This window comes from Drosophila yakuba, chromosome 2R (assembly GCF_016746365.2).
Source record: "Drosophila yakuba strain Tai18E2 chromosome 2R, Prin_Dyak_Tai18E2_2.1, whole genome shotgun sequence".
Lineage (NCBI taxonomy): Eukaryota > Metazoa > Arthropoda > Insecta > Diptera > Drosophilidae > Drosophila > Drosophila yakuba.
The window spans coordinates 5,310,373-5,326,244 of NC_052528.2; the positions used below are offsets into that span (position 1 = coordinate 5,310,373).

Sequence of the window (15,872 nt, forward strand, 5' to 3'; positions counted from 1 at the left end):
TCCGTATCCCCCAGATATGAATGTGGAGGACAGAAAAAATTTCGCTGTCTGATGTGCGGCAAAGCATTTTCACAAAGCTCCCACCTAAAGCGACACCTTGAAAGCGGTGTCTGTGTCAAATATTACTTATGAGATAATGTTTTCTTTAAAATCAAATAGAATAAGCGTTATCCCAATAGGCAGAAGATCAACTGATCTGATGATCGGCTTGATATGATGAACATGAACATTAACATGATTATATAAACATATATTACACACAGAAACACACGCAATACTGCAACACAACAACAAACAATGAGAACAAACAAAAGGATATATAGAACAATTAGATAAAACCAAGAACAATTACAAATAACAAACAACAAAACGAATTTATTGGATGCCACATCATTTATAAAGAAAATGGATAAACAAAAAAAAAAACCAACCAATCTATATATATAGTATATATGATGAGAATTATTGTTGAAACTGAGCATTAATGAAACAAACGGAATACTTAGTTAAAGAGCAAGTGAAAAACGAAATATTTAACAAGCTAGAACAACAATATATACACATATATTAAATGCAGTCAGTGAACATTTTATAGGATTTTAGTAAAGCGTAAAACAAGATAAAAAACCTAAGAAAACAAAAAAAAAAGAAACTAAACTAAGTAATAGAACAGAGAGGCAAACAAACAAAAGTTAAAGAACAAAACATAAAAAATGAAAGAAATCATAAAACAAAACATACACGCAAGGAAGCTAAGAGCAAAACAATTTTAGTCAAACTAACCAAAACTACGTAATTTTAGTTTAAATATATACATAATATAGAAACTAAACCAAGCAAATTTTAGTGAAATTAACAAATGAGAGAAATACATATACATATAACAACCGACAAAAGGAAAGAGGACAGAACAAAACAGAAACAGAACAGAACAAAAATAACAGAAATGCATATAACAAAACGTACTGTGTTTATTTGTTGCCAAATATATATCTATAATATATATTTCTAATATATAATATAATTAATACGATTCTTGTTATGCCACACAACCACGAAATTAACAAAACCTGAAATGGGAGTGGATGACATCAAAAACAATAAGAGCAGAGCAAAGAAGATCATCAAAAGATAACTAAATGTTATTATGTGTTATTGTTTAAATTGTTATTATGCCAGGTACACAGACACACCAACACACACGCTGCTTACGTACAGTGAAACTTCTGGATTTAAGAAACTATTGTCCAGATAGAGGCCCCACTGTATGTATCCAGCAAGTAATACACTTTAAGTCTCATAGAGTCAACTTTGGTTAGGCATCACGATTGTTTAGCAGAGGCAGATGGTCGAAAGGGATTGCAGGAAGATATGTTACATGGTTCCAAGAACAACAAAATAGTAAAGAGAGTTTATATACATATATACAAAACATATACATATGAGGAAACAACCACATCTACATAAAAATATACACATATAGAACTATATATAATGCTATATTAGCAAAAATGTTGTCTGTTGAACAAAGAGGATATTAAGGAAACGGAAATTGTTAGTCAGTGACGAGGATTAGATGTTGGTAACGTGTACTCACATCGCCAAAAGTAATTGTATTTGTATGATATAGGTGCGTGTATGTGTGTGTGGGTGTGTGCGTAGCCTTGTGCGAGTGTGTGTGCCAATCGGTCAAAGAATTTTTTACCAGAGAAGAAAAAATATGAAGAAATAGAACATTTTGTGCCATTAGAAATTCTCCACCAAAACTGAAAGTAAAATTCAATACTGCTTTAGAGACGACGACGATGAAGAAGCCATAGAAGAGATCGAACAATATACTCATACATGATAAATGTATATGCGAACCAATATGATTTGTTGTTGCATTCGAAGATTAAAATCGATTCTGTTGACAAGTGTAATTTATAATACATTTTTGTTGTGAGTTCAAAGATTGAGTCTAGTGAAATTTTTGACGGCAGAAGTGACAACTAAATGCTACGAGAGTGCCATTATCAAACAAATTTTTAATATATATATATATATATATATATATATATAAATGATAAATGATAAATTATTGAAATTATACGGAATACATATATATAACCTAAGCAGGAGACAACTAAACATAATTTCTAGTTAGGAACGCAGTAAGGAAGCAGAGGGAGCGCAGGAAATATATTGTTTGTTGCTTGTTGATTGTTAATTTTTGGGTTGCAGAAAATAAACCTAAGCATATATGCAAGACACATGTATATGACAGTACAATAAACAAATAAAATAAAAATACAGAATATAGAGAACAAACAGAACAGCAATAGAAACCTACCTATATGAACTCGAATGAACTAGACAAATTATACACAGTATAAAGGAAGCTAAAAACGAATGAAAATCAATTATAGTGAAGTACTAACTACAGATTAAGACCGATTTGACACTAATCCAAACTCGCAACCGACCGATCTGCCTAAAAAAATTTATTAATTCTTAGTAATATTGAAAGAGAAATCCTTCGTTTTGGCAACTATCCTTGCAGCCTTCGGTTGGTACGATTTGTGAAGTTAGTGTCAATTATCGGTTTAGCACCTCCTCCCCTCCCCCGTAATTAACGAATACTAATACAAAGGCAAAATTTTTATTGATTTACTTCAATTTGGTTACACATTTTGCCACAAGTGCAATACTTCAAAAGTTTGTTGACAATTTGTCTTGTGCGGCTATTTGCCAAAGTCAATTTTGAAATGAATAGTCTAAAGAACCATTTTGTAGCCGAAAACCACAATTCCAACCTCCAAGCGAACAAGACAAATTGTTGGACTCTTGGAAGAAATAGAAGAAATAGTGCTTTCAAATTAGTAAAAATTTAATTGAGAATTTTTCGCTTTACTTGTATGAATAATGTTTTTTGTTAAACTAATTTACTAAGACCTTGTTGCGAGTAGCTAAATTATTATTATTATTTTTGCTGTTAAAGTTTAGATAAAGGGAATGAAACATGGAATGTTTCGCAATAACTTTTTTGTTAAATCGTTTTTCTTTAAATTAGTTATAACACTGTTTTAATATTATTATTACATATACAAACATATATTGTTTCACATTAATTTAACCAGAAAACTCTTTATGTTTTAACTTTTGTTATATTGTTAATTAATATTTATTGACTAAGAGCAGAAAACCGTTTGCAAAAAACCATAAAAAAATTAGAGTTAACTATGTAAGTTACAAATAATGAACAAAATATACTCCAAAGAAACCAACCAAAAATATATATATATACACACATATATACAAGGACATATACATTTACCAATATATATATATTTTAGACAAAAACTGAACAAAGCGAACACAGCAACCAGACAAGAAAACGTTTTAGTAAAAGTGTATTTGGAACAAAGAAATTGCCATAACAGTCTAAAATGATTAACGGATATATATAAATATATATATATATATATATTATATATATAATCAAACCAAAAACAATAATTACCAGAACAAGAAGAACCGTAAGAAAAGTTTAATTGTAACGAAAGTTGTTTATTTTTTGTAGCGTAATATTTAACAACAATGAAACCGAGTAAATTGATAAATGATATATACATATATTTATTGTTAATGAAACCACGGATAAGGCGAAATTATGAAACAAATTTATACAATATGAATAATAAGAAAACGTAAACGGAGAAAAAGCAAGAAAAACTTTAATTGATGAAGCTGATATTGTTAGTACCTTAAAACCATGGAATAAAACAAATTAATAATTATTAATAATTATAATAACAAGCGGTAGGATTAAACAATGAGAAAAACACAAAAACAAGATTTGATGTAACCAAAACCAAGCTAAGGCCATTTGAGATTATGTTTTAATTTTTCGAGAAACCATTTAACCCCAAAAATTGTTATTTTTGCGAAATCTGAACAAATGGCATTATATATGGAATCGTTTATATACACATTGTTTGAAGAAAGTGGTAACAGAAAACCCAACAAGAATAATAAAGATTGATATTGAAATGTTGAAACCCCAAAATAACAGAATCAAGGACCTTAATAATTGTTACTGGGCAGTTTGGGGGTCGCTACGCTGTATTTGTTTGCCTGAACTAATCCATTTCCCTATTTACAGATGAACTATCTATCTATCTCGAAGGTTCAAGAGTCAGGTCAGTGGTTTGTTCCAAGGAAGAACATAAACCATTGCTACCGTTACGCCATATAAGACGGTACTACCTGCAGCTGTGGGCCAAATCTTTGCCTCGAATTAAAAGCAAGTTCTATATTTTATTTTGAATTAAAACCATGAATATATTAAAGAGAGAAGAGAAAGAAATAATGGTAAGATTGGATTTCTCCTTTTGTTTAAGCTTAGATTGTAATTTTCCTCTAGCTACCGATGTAACTTTCTGCTGCAGTTACTATCTATCGCTTCGCAATTGAACTGGTAGTTGGTTATACAAAACATACATATACATATATCATACATATAGCATTCATCAGTCCCCAAGTGTTTTTTGTTTAACTATGATTTCTCGCCCATAAAATGTACAGTTTGTATATTAGAAATTCGCTAACCTATTTCGTTTCTTTCTCGTAACTCTTTTAGAAAACTCCTGGACGATATCCGTGAAATCGGTCACCTCGCTGAACAATGTCTCGCCATCCAACAACTCGCACATTTGTCCACGCTGCGAGAAGGCCTACACCTACAAGAAGAATCTCTCCAGGCATCTCCGCTACGAGTGTGGTCAGCTGCCCACGGAGAAGTGTCGCCATTGTTCATACGTGGCGCGCTACAAGCACAGTCTTAACATGCACGTAAAGACGCAGCATCCGGAGCACTTCAGTGATGCATCTGTGGGTTCTGTGGGATCGAGCGATGGGGCCATGGATAGACGGGGTGTCTCCTTGGCGGGCCGATCACTAGTTCGTGGTCTCTTCGATTCGGCGAAGGGGGAAAAGTTCCTTGATTACCTTAATAACTAGTTTTAGATCCGATCTCGAGCAGGTAAGTTTAGATGGGGGAAGAGAGGAAGCGACCAGTGCCCACTTCTAATGATAATAAAAATGCCTTTGTAACCAAAATTGAAACGTGTCATTATTGAATTCTTCTGTAGTCTTTAAGTTAGTTAAGCCTTATTAGGGGCGCGGTTTTATTCATTTTTTTGGCTGTGGTATTTTGTTTGTCCTTGGTTCTCATTTAATTGTGCTGTACAGCAAACACAACCCACCAACACACACCTATACATAAAGCTTTAAGTTTAAGAAAATAGCTTAAGACCTAAAAGAAATACGGAAGCCGAAGTTTGTTTGCTTGTTTTCACCAAGTTTAGATGTAATAATCAAAAACAAAAAAGTTCAACAGGATACTATTAGTGACAGGAGCTGAGCTTAACTACTTCCACTAAGCGGTAAACCCTTGAAATCCAACCTCTTACTAACCACTATTCGTTCGACTCTGCAGCATCCAAGCAGGACAAGGGGGAACAAACCGAAGGAGCACAGGATGAGTTCGAACTGGACGACTGTTTGCTGGAAAGCAACGACATAGTCATCACCCAGAACAAAGATGGATTCGTGCTGCACGTGAAGAAGCTGGGCAACATTACGGCTGCCAAGTTGGAGGAGAACCAGGCGGTGGCACAGCAACAGGCCCAAGCGGCAGTTACTGTCACCGGACCGGCTGGACAACCCACGCCCACGATCACGGAACTCTTGAACGCCGCCGCCGCTTCGCATTCGGAACCCAAACCCACACTGACCACTCTGACCAGCACGCCAATAAAGTTGCCGTCATCGGAATGCGGTAAGTCCACAACCTGACTAGCCAACCAACCGTAATTGTAGTAATCGAGAAACGCTAGAAGATTGTCACATTATTTAACCAAATTATACATAGTACTTAGTAGTATTTGTATAACTACAGTCTTCTTGAAGATAAATAATAGAAATAAATAGAAAACAGGCAGACTAAATGCAATGTGAAAAAGTGGCTAGGAAATGAAATTCATTGTATTTTGCTTTTAACTAATAAGACATTTTATATTCTCCTCCAATTTCAGAACTTATCAACATTAAAAAGATCATACCGGCAACCACAACAATCGCCACACACCATGCGCACACGAGCTCGACAATCATTCATCCCCATCACATCATTCAGCACGTATCGCAGGAACCGCACCACCAGGAGCACCATCAGCAGCATCAGACGATTCACATTGAAGAGGTGCCGCAGACCTCGCAGCAGCAGCATCACCACCAGCTTCAGACGGTCCAACCGACCCACACCCAAGTACAAAGCATAATCACGGCTCATCCGGGCCAGACTATCAACCTGGTGGGTCTGCGCAATGTGCAGTTGGCCGATTCGAAGCCCATAGCCTCGAGGATACGATATTCTCGCGGAAAGATCATCGGGCCGACGGTACAAAACCTGCAGATAGTGGAAACCCATGAGCCCATCCAGCATCAACATCACGAGCTGTCCGATGGCACCAAGTATGAGATTAGCGAGATCGATCTGAACAACCCCAATGCATCGGCGGCAATCATAAGTGACTTAGTGAAGTACGCCGAGATCGATGACATCGAGCTGCCCGACGGCACTAAAATCGGCATTGGATTTGCGCCCTCGGAGATCACTGAGCATATGCAGACCTCCGGCGGAGAGACGCACATCACTACCATTGAGCACGAGCCGCAGGAGCTGCAGACAGTGCATCAGCACGAACAAACGCAGCAGACGCATCACATCCATACCGGTCAACTGCAGACGCATCATATCCAGGCGGTTGTGCAGTCGGGCAGTAGCCAGCCGCATCACGACCAGCAGCAGCATCATCAGCACCATAGCATTGAGCTGCAGGACGACGATGGTGTGGAGACAATCACACCCGAAGAGCTAGCTATGCACGATTCGAGCAAGAGCTACACCATACTTACCACTCGGCCCATGAAGGAGGAGTCGGAGCACGATCCGTCGGGCATGACCTATGAACTGTCGCTGAGCGACTCGTCTCTGGGTCCCTGCGATGATCCAGAGTCGCGGTATGTGTGCCGTCACTGCGGAAAGAAGTATCGCTGGAAGTCAACGCTGCGCCGCCACGAGAACGTCGAGTGTGGTGGCAAGGAGCCGTGTCATCCGTGCCCGTACTGCAGCTACAAGGCCAAGCAGCGGGGCAATCTCGGAGTGCATGTGCGCAAACATCATCCGGAGAAGCCGCAGCTAGAGAGCAAACGAGGCCGCAAGATTTAAGCGAAAGTTAGGAGGATTGTGAGTACACATCTGTTGGGTGTAAAGATGTAACTATTTTTGAGGTTAAGACCAGTTTCATTATTATTAAAACTATTCTGTATCATTTTATACACGTGTACACCCTATTAATCTTAAAGTTCTTATTTGTTGATTATTTTTATTAAGTTTATATGTTGACTTCCACTCGGTTCTCAAAACTTACACTTTTAAAACAAGCAATGTGTGCACTCAATTTAATTTCATCAGGCTTTAACTTTTATATCTTCATATTTAGCAGAATCGATTATGTAAGTCTTTTTGTTCATCGTAATTTTCAAAATTACAAAAAAAAAACTAAGCCCCAAAATGTCGACAAAATGGAAACAAGAACTTTAATTAATGTGCAAGTATTTTCATGGAAATAACAATGAATATAGGAGCAACTATATAAATGGAAAGTAGATTAGCATTAAGAATATTTGAAAACTTACTTCAGTATGTATGTGTGCGTGCTTTCAAAAAAATACGGAAATAAATATAAAAAAATTGATTCAAAGCTAAGTTATGTAGAAAAATCTTAACTGAAGTCCAGAAAATTTTTAATTATTTACTGCAATTCAATGTTGGTGCACATAAGTTTCATGTAACCTCTTTAAGCAAAACTAACCGACATACAAACATTGGAGAAAATTGTAAACTTAATTACATCGGAGGCTTGCAAAAATAATTTTGTAAGAATGCGTTTTCAAATCTTTATATATATAATATATGGATAGCATTCAAAAATATGAATGTAAGGAAGTTATTTTTCTGTAAATTACAAAAACTTAACAATCTACTCGAAGTTAGTAAAATTGAATGTACATCGGATTAGCTGAGTAAATTGTGAACCCTTTGAAACATATTTCCGCAGAAATTAATATAAAAAAACTAAGCAAATATATTAGAACAACAAATATACATATTATGTCTTTTTGCAGTTTTTGTGTGTAAATCAATTATTTGATTGAAATTAAACATTTATTATGAATACTTATTCTATAGAAATTATATTTTGAAAAATAGTTGTAAAAAAAAGGTCAAAATAAAATAATATAAAAACCACAAATCCAAATTTGAAGCTTTGCTCTTTGTGTTAGGTAAAATATTGTATTGCAAAAAGTTCATACTAACATATTTCTCTTTCCAGGTGACCGATGAGCCCTCAGCCAGTGATTGCCCCAAGTTAGCTAGCTAACACTTATGATCTTCTCTTTTCCGAGCATACCTAATATATTTCTCTTTTCTTTTAGATTGGCACTTGGACCGGGACTTGGACCGAGGTTGGAACTCACAAATCCTGCCAGACATCCGCTTTGAGCTAAGCTTAAGTAAAAACATGCCACATGCCAAATTGTAAAGGGAAACAATTGCCATTCCAATACTTTATTATGTCTAAGAGCCCAAAATCTAAACGTTCGTTTCTGTATGCCACTAAAAAGTAACCAGACCCGAATTGATCCAGAACCTGTACCTGAACCAAAACCTGAATCCAAATTCCCAGCCGTGTTTATCGATGTGTTCAAGCAAAATCAAAACAGCAACTACAAAACCCACCCAAGCAGCACTCTCCAGCTAGAGTTCAATTAATTTAGTTTACCCTCTTTTTAGTTTTTTAAATTTATTTTTAAAATAAATATGTTTACACCCTGCACTAATTGGCCTTAATTTGCTCAACGTTTTATTGAGAGAGAGTTTTCTTTTATCTTATCTTTTTACTGTATATATGTTTATTAATTTGTACTCTAATTTTGAATTATGCCACAGAATCCTAATGCTTACTTCCTTACCATGTTTTACACGTGTATATTCACCCATTAAACGCTTTGACTAATTTAGCTTATTTGCTTTGCGCGTCCACCTCATCCAGATCATCCCCAGCCAACTTCTCCACTCTCATTTGTGTGTGTCACTCTGTGTTGGTTACCTGCCCAGCTTGACTTAACATCTAAATTCCTAAGTGTTAAGTTGTTTTTTTATTTTTGATTTTTTTCTATTTAAAAGAGTTTTTACTTGCAGTTGTCCCTGTGTCCAGTCAAAAGTAATTCTATTTATTTTCGTTCTTCTTTTCTTTTGTTTTTCTTTTCTCGTTTTTATTTTCATATGTTGTGCGCTGCCCCCAAATAAAACGTTAACTCAACAAACTCCACAAAACAACACAAATCCACGCTTGAACTTGTGATATATGAAACGAAATGATAACCTAGATTTGAGTATTACGCGTATAGCGGGACTCACCTGGAACGAATGGAATGCCCGCCTGGCCATGCCCCTGGTGACCCTTCGAGAAGGTGTCCAACCTCTGGTCTTTCCCACCGACCTGTCGGTGGATAAGCAGCAGGGAGCAGCCGGTCTGACCGCCAAGGATGTGACCGCTTGTGGCAGGAAGACGCCCACGGAAGGCGGATGCAAAAGTGAGCCCCGGGCTGCCTCAACGCCCGCCAGGACTCACAGCGGTAGCAATCACAGCAGCAATGGGAACGGCAGTGGAAAGCCCACAAAAACCAGTAGCGGCGGGAAATTGAAGCATCTTAGCGAAGAGGAGGCCACCGCCCTGATGCTGAAAGCTGTAGCTGAGAAACAGGCAGCCGCAGCGGCCGGCACCGAGTTGAGTTTCGGTGAGGATCAAGTCAGCTCGGGGAACGGGAATAGCAGCGACTTCCCCGCCACTCTGAGTGGAGCCGTTACCTTTGCGGATGTTGGCGGCCCAGCTGGACTATGCCACATCAACATCCTGAACAGCATCAGCGCAATGAACAATCTGATTAGCGGCAGTACGGCGGCCGGCGTTAGCATGTCCACAGGATCAGGTCAATCGCCCTCAAATAGTGGCCACAACAACAGCGGTGGCGGCGGCAACAGCGTGCTGGGCGGTGCGGACAACGGTGCTGGACACCCGTGTCCCGTCTGCGGAAGAGTCTACAAGCTGAAGTCCTCGCTACGCAACCACCAGAAGTGGGAGTGCGGCAAGGAGCCGCAGTTCCAGTGCCCATTCTGCGTCTACCGGGCCAAGCAGAAGATGCACATTGGCCGGCACATGGAGCGCATGCACAAGGAGAAATTCAAGTTGGAGGATGTGAAGAACTTTGCCGGATCCGGCGGTTTGGATGGCGACAGCAGCGGAGCCACAGCGACGGCGGTTTCCGTGGCAGCGGCTGCAGCTGCTTTGGTCAGCGGGGTGGAGTTGCATCCCCACTTCTCGTAGAGAGACACTCTATTGAAGAAGACTTGTATAAAAAGTTAAAGTTGATCAGTTATTAGAGTTGAGAAAGGCAAAAACACAATCAGGGATAATAAGGACGAAAGAAAATATAAAGAATCACACACCAAGCTCTCGGGAAAACGGAATCAGTGTGCCAAATTAAGCTTAAAACAAAACAAAAAAAATCTTTAAAAAAATAACGAACATGAAATAGTTTTGTAAGATGCCTGGATGTTTCGAAAAAAAAACTTGTTTGAATGGACCGAAAACAATTTGTTGCAAAGCACAAAAACTTACGCCATTTCACATAAAATATTTTTTGTTATTGTTATTAATTGTTTACACGAGACCGATTTAAAAATCTATAATTTCTATTTTCATGCAAACAGCAAAGTGATCAGTAAAATGATTTTACACAAAAACAATTTTAGATATTCAACATTCCACAAATCGTAAATATGAAAGACAAAACTTGTATAATGAAACGGTTAAGAATTTTTCATGAATAGCATAGGCTTAGCACGAGGAATATAAATATATATATATATATATATATACTAATATATAAAGTAGTAACAGTAACAGTAGCAGTAGCAAACTCAGTGGATAAAAAACTCAGACCATGTTAAGATATTACTCGCTAAAGAGAAACAATCAATTAAACCAGGAAGGTTCTTTTTCAAGCACATCTGCGAACAGAAGAAACCTAGGCTTAAAAGGCAATATCCCAGTGGGAATTGTAGAGAGATTTCAAGACATCAGCTGAAGCCGAACATTCACAGGATGTACTTGAACATGCGGTTAAACCCAATGGAAGTACATAGATAGATATTCAGTACAGAGTGCCAAACAGATTCAATTTTAGGTTCCCATACAGCCAGTCAGTCAGTCAGTCAGTCAATTAACCAGCCTCTTCATACAACATTTTACCTCAAGTGGAAATATTTTGCTATTATGACGATGTCTTAAGCTAGAGGAGAATACAATACATTTGATAAGCTCAGCAACTTATAATAGAATTTAATGTAGGCGAGGCGAGACGTTCGGTAGTCAACGGATAAAGTGCCTTGAAAAATTGATGGAAAAACAGAAGCAATCTGCAAACATTTTCTTTTAAAATATATGATATACCAATATTCGTAAATGTTTAAAGCCATATTAAGTAGGTTAAGGCAGGAATTTAAGTCAAAAGTCATCCAACCGAGGAAGGTCGGGATTTAAATGGTTTTTGTTAGACATTTAAACTCAGGTACTTAGTGAGGGCTAGACCCAAATTCCAAAACTATAAAAATCGCGACAAAAATTGGTAGCTGAGCTACCACAATAGCAACCACAAATCAAGGAACAGAAACAGATACAAAACAAAAAACCAACAACCAACAGAACACCGCCACAAAATACGTCACATGCACTATATTTATTATTTTTTGATAACTTATGAATATGATATGAATATGTGTTTTTATGTTTTACTCTTACGCTGCACATTTATAAGTAGTCAAGTGTAATTTATTTTTATTTACTTGCTTTCCACTACAACGAAATACATTCCATAGATGATTTTATTAAGCTTTAATGAAACAAACTAATGACGACAAACTACAAACATTCACAAGAACAGATCAACTAAATCCAAGCAGAAATGTGCGGCCAGTAAAACTGTGCAACAAAAAAAAAAAATATTTTTAGAGCTCTGATTATTTCTTTATTACAAAAATAGAACTTGAAGGAGAAGACGAAAAATCTCGAATGCTTACGTATAAAATAATTTCTTTAAGAAACTAAAATTCTTAAACAAAAAACATTGGTTAAATAATTGCGGTGTTGGGCTAATTTAGCAACTCTTTATACAATGAAGAATAAACGAAACAATTTTAAAAATTCTAAAATCGAAACATTGTGGCAAAAGTGGAAAATTCAAAATTTTCTAAAAACAATATTGTTGAACAATAGGAAAACGTAAACCTTTATTAATAGAGAATAATTTTTAATAAATAAAACACTTAATAAGACAACAAATACTCATTAAACAAACAGATTTAGCATACCCTTATATATAATATATATATTTAATTTTTCTATGAATTGTTTGTAAAACTTTTTTGTAAATTGATGAAAAAACCCAAATTCAATGTGAAAATATACAAATTCCATGTAATAAAACGCAAAAGAAACGAAAGTTGTTTGCAATAGTGAGTTGATAAATATTTTATTGATGTCTACGCATTTAAGTTTTATTTTCTACACACAGATTTATTATCATTTTATTTACTGCTTGTAAGTATTGATTTTAATTTTTTTAAATTATATTACACTATTTTTATTTCATTTTTGGAAACATTTTATTTCGGAACACAACTTATTGAAATATAAAAAACGGTTAGGAAACTCATCTAGTATAGGTACACATAAAAATTTGACTTATAGTTTATAACTTGTATTTAATATATGATTACTAATAAAATCAACCTATTTACCTGACACTTTCAGATGAAGCTGGCCAGAACGAAGGTGGAGAGTCCAGGATTCGAGTCCGTAATTGGCTTATGCTGGCTGACAAATCCATAATTGAGAAATCCTCAGACGATCCCTCAGGTATTTTACACAGCTGCACAGTCTGCCATTTTCTTGATTTATGCATAATTTGATTGATTTTGTCATTTACATATTATGGTTTTATCCTATTTTTGAAGTTTCCAATAACTTTGTTTTCTTTTTACAGTCTTACATTTTGTTTTGTTGCTGAGCACACACAGACACATCATAAGTTTCTTACTCATTATCCAACGATTACACTCATTTATTGACAAGATTTACTAACTTTCACCATTCCCAATTTCTATTTCATGACTAACCAAACAAAAAAAACAAAAAATAAACAACCGACAAACAACTAACCTTCAGACAAACTAACTCAGTCCAAAAAATCACTCATAAGCGATGCTAAAACCACTAACAAAACGTCGACGCCGATCCGGCCCAAAGTTTCGACGACAACCAAATCCACGACCACGTCCACGGCGGCAGCTGCAGCAGCAGCAGCAACAATTGCAGCCAAACAGGCGGCGGCGGCCATCGCCAGCAGCAACATTAACAACAATAACAGTAGTTTGACCCAGACGCTAACCCAAACGGTGACTCGTATCGGGAGCATTGGACGCACAACCATTGCCTGCATTACGCCGGCGAACAATGGTAACAAGAGCTCTTCGAGCAACTGCAATGTGGATGCCGCATCGGCCGCTGCTCTGGCGGCTGCTGGCGTGGAGCTGGACAGCATCGATGACACCATGACCGAGGTGATTGTGAAGATCGAGAACCCTGAAAGCATGCCGCTCAACGAGGATGAAGACGATGCCGTTTGCAATGAGGCTATTGAGGATGAGAACACCTTCGACTATGACCTGAAGCTGGGCAGTCCATTGTCTTGGACCTACGATGCTGTGAAGATCGAGAATGAGGAGTTCGAGGATAGCTACTTAATGGACAACGACGACGATGATGACGACCTACTGACCACAGCTGCGGCGACTCAGAAGCACGCCAAGCAATCGAATGAGAAGCAAATGGCTGGATCTCTGCTCCCTGGAGGTGGCAGTGCGGGTGCCGTCAAGAAGATCGTGCTAAGTGCCCAGCAGCAGCAGCAATTGCTCGAGCAGCAGCAGCATCTGCAACACTTGCAACTTCAGCCCACCAGTCAGTCGCTGCAGATTAAGTTGCCCGCCATACCAGCCACCATTACGACGATCTCGGCACCCAAGCAGATGGTGTCAGGCGCGGGAACCAGTGGCTCCCTAACCCCGAACAATTGCACGCTGATGAGCAACAAGTTAGGACTGCCCGTGAAGGGCCAGAATCTCGACCTGCACTGGTCGCATTCGGACGACAATCGCTATCGCGTACTGGTCCAAAACAAGCGCACACGCAAGGAGTCGCTGGAGCACTCCGCTGACATGATCTACAATGCGGATATCGAGAAGCCGTGGGTGTGCCGCAACTGCAATCGCACCTACAAGTGGAAGAACAGTCTCAAGTGTCATTTGAAGAACGAATGCGGCCTGCCACCCCGCTACTTCTGCAGCAAGATGTGCGGCTATGCCACCAATGTCCACAGCAATCTGAAGCGTCACCTGAACACCAAGTGTCGTGATCGCGAGAAGGATGCCGAGGAGGAAAAGAAACCCGGGGCCGGTGGCAACTTGCCTGTCGTTATGGGCGTTGGCAATGGAACCGCAGTTCCGGTCAGCAGCAATAATAACAACAACAGTGGCAGCAGCTCCAGTAGCACCTACACCTTGGTGTTCCAGAACGATAGTGCTTAGGAGAGACTTCGACTTGTACAAAACGCAGGCCGCGACTAAGGAACGGCTTTGGAAACAAATATTCTGCTAGTGCAAATCTTGGTAAATCCTTCGAGTTGAGTTTTATGGGCCCATCGGAACTGTGGGGACCGGGACCCCTTACGATTTCTTTATTTTCGTTGAACGAAGCCGGTGATGCCGTGGAGGAAACTAGAAGTAGTTTGCAATACATTGAACAAAAATACATGCAAAACAAAGAATACTGTATTGCTTTAGCAAATTCTCAACAAATTTAAACCTAATCTTTATAAATATGTGTAAATTTTTTCCCAGAAAAAAGGAAAGAAAAAAAAAACGAAACCAAACCAAAAAGAAGATATATAAAACTAGTCATCAGCTAAATTTGTTTTTGGTGTGCTACAAACACTACAAGCAAAAAATAAATAAAAAGAAGGGAATATTTTGTAATAATATTATTATTTAAATAAAAAACCCTAACTGTATGCATGGCATGAAGGTAAAGCAAATGCCCCTCCAAAGATACTTAATTATAAAAATAATAATAATCTTTTTGATTTTGTATTATGTTTGCATACGCAATAATTTTTTTAATTTGTTAGAAACATTTTTAAAAACTTTATTTCTGGTCACTAAGTTATGCTTATATAATAATGATTATCACCTAAAAATGATTATCTAGTCAAAACGAAACGATAATGAGATATAATATTTTCAATTTTAGACAAAAATTAAACCTAATTGATAATGACAATGTTTATAAACCCTAATTCGAAATATCATCAGCGCATGTATGCTTTGAATATTGTTAGATTTAATGAACAGAATCACGAACCACGAACGGCACTGAAACCCGAGAGTTGTACCATCAAATTACCTTAACAAATTGTAATGTAAAGGAAAAAAAAAAGACAAATACCTCTATGAAGTTGCAAGAGAGAATACCATTATATTGATTGAGTACGATTACAACTATGTATTTCCAATAAACTGATGAATCGTAATTATTGCCGGCTAAATGTATTTAAAACCAAAACACACCCGAAAGAAAATTCGAAAT

The 15,872-nt window shown here is 37.5% G+C and overlaps 1 protein-coding gene across 18 annotated transcripts in view; it reads left to right on the forward strand.

Annotated features, from left to right (window-relative positions):
* LOC6529386 (longitudinals lacking protein, isoforms F/I/K/T) overlaps positions 1–15,872 on the forward strand; it is a 60,321-nt gene that overhangs the window by 27,787 nt on the left and 16,662 nt on the right. For 3 of the 18 annotated variants that reach the window (XM_015196850.3, XM_015196825.3, XM_015196829.3), the window contains exons 6-7: positions 5,480–5,821; positions 6,078–8,212. The exons of 9 other annotated variants lie outside the window; for them this stretch is intronic. In XM_015196850.3, the coding sequence (XP_015052336.1) occupies positions 5,480–5,821; positions 6,078–7,273 (1,538 nt within the window). In that variant the 3' untranslated portion in view covers positions 7,274–8,212. Of the gene's footprint in view, positions 1–14; positions 4,049–5,479; positions 5,822–6,077; positions 8,213–9,498; positions 12,673–12,983; positions 13,089–13,215; positions 13,318–13,397; positions 15,817–15,872 lie in introns of those variants that run through there. 6 more of the 18 variants (XR_001454176.3, XM_015196842.3, XR_005560465.1 and 3 more) reach the window with 5 other exon arrangements.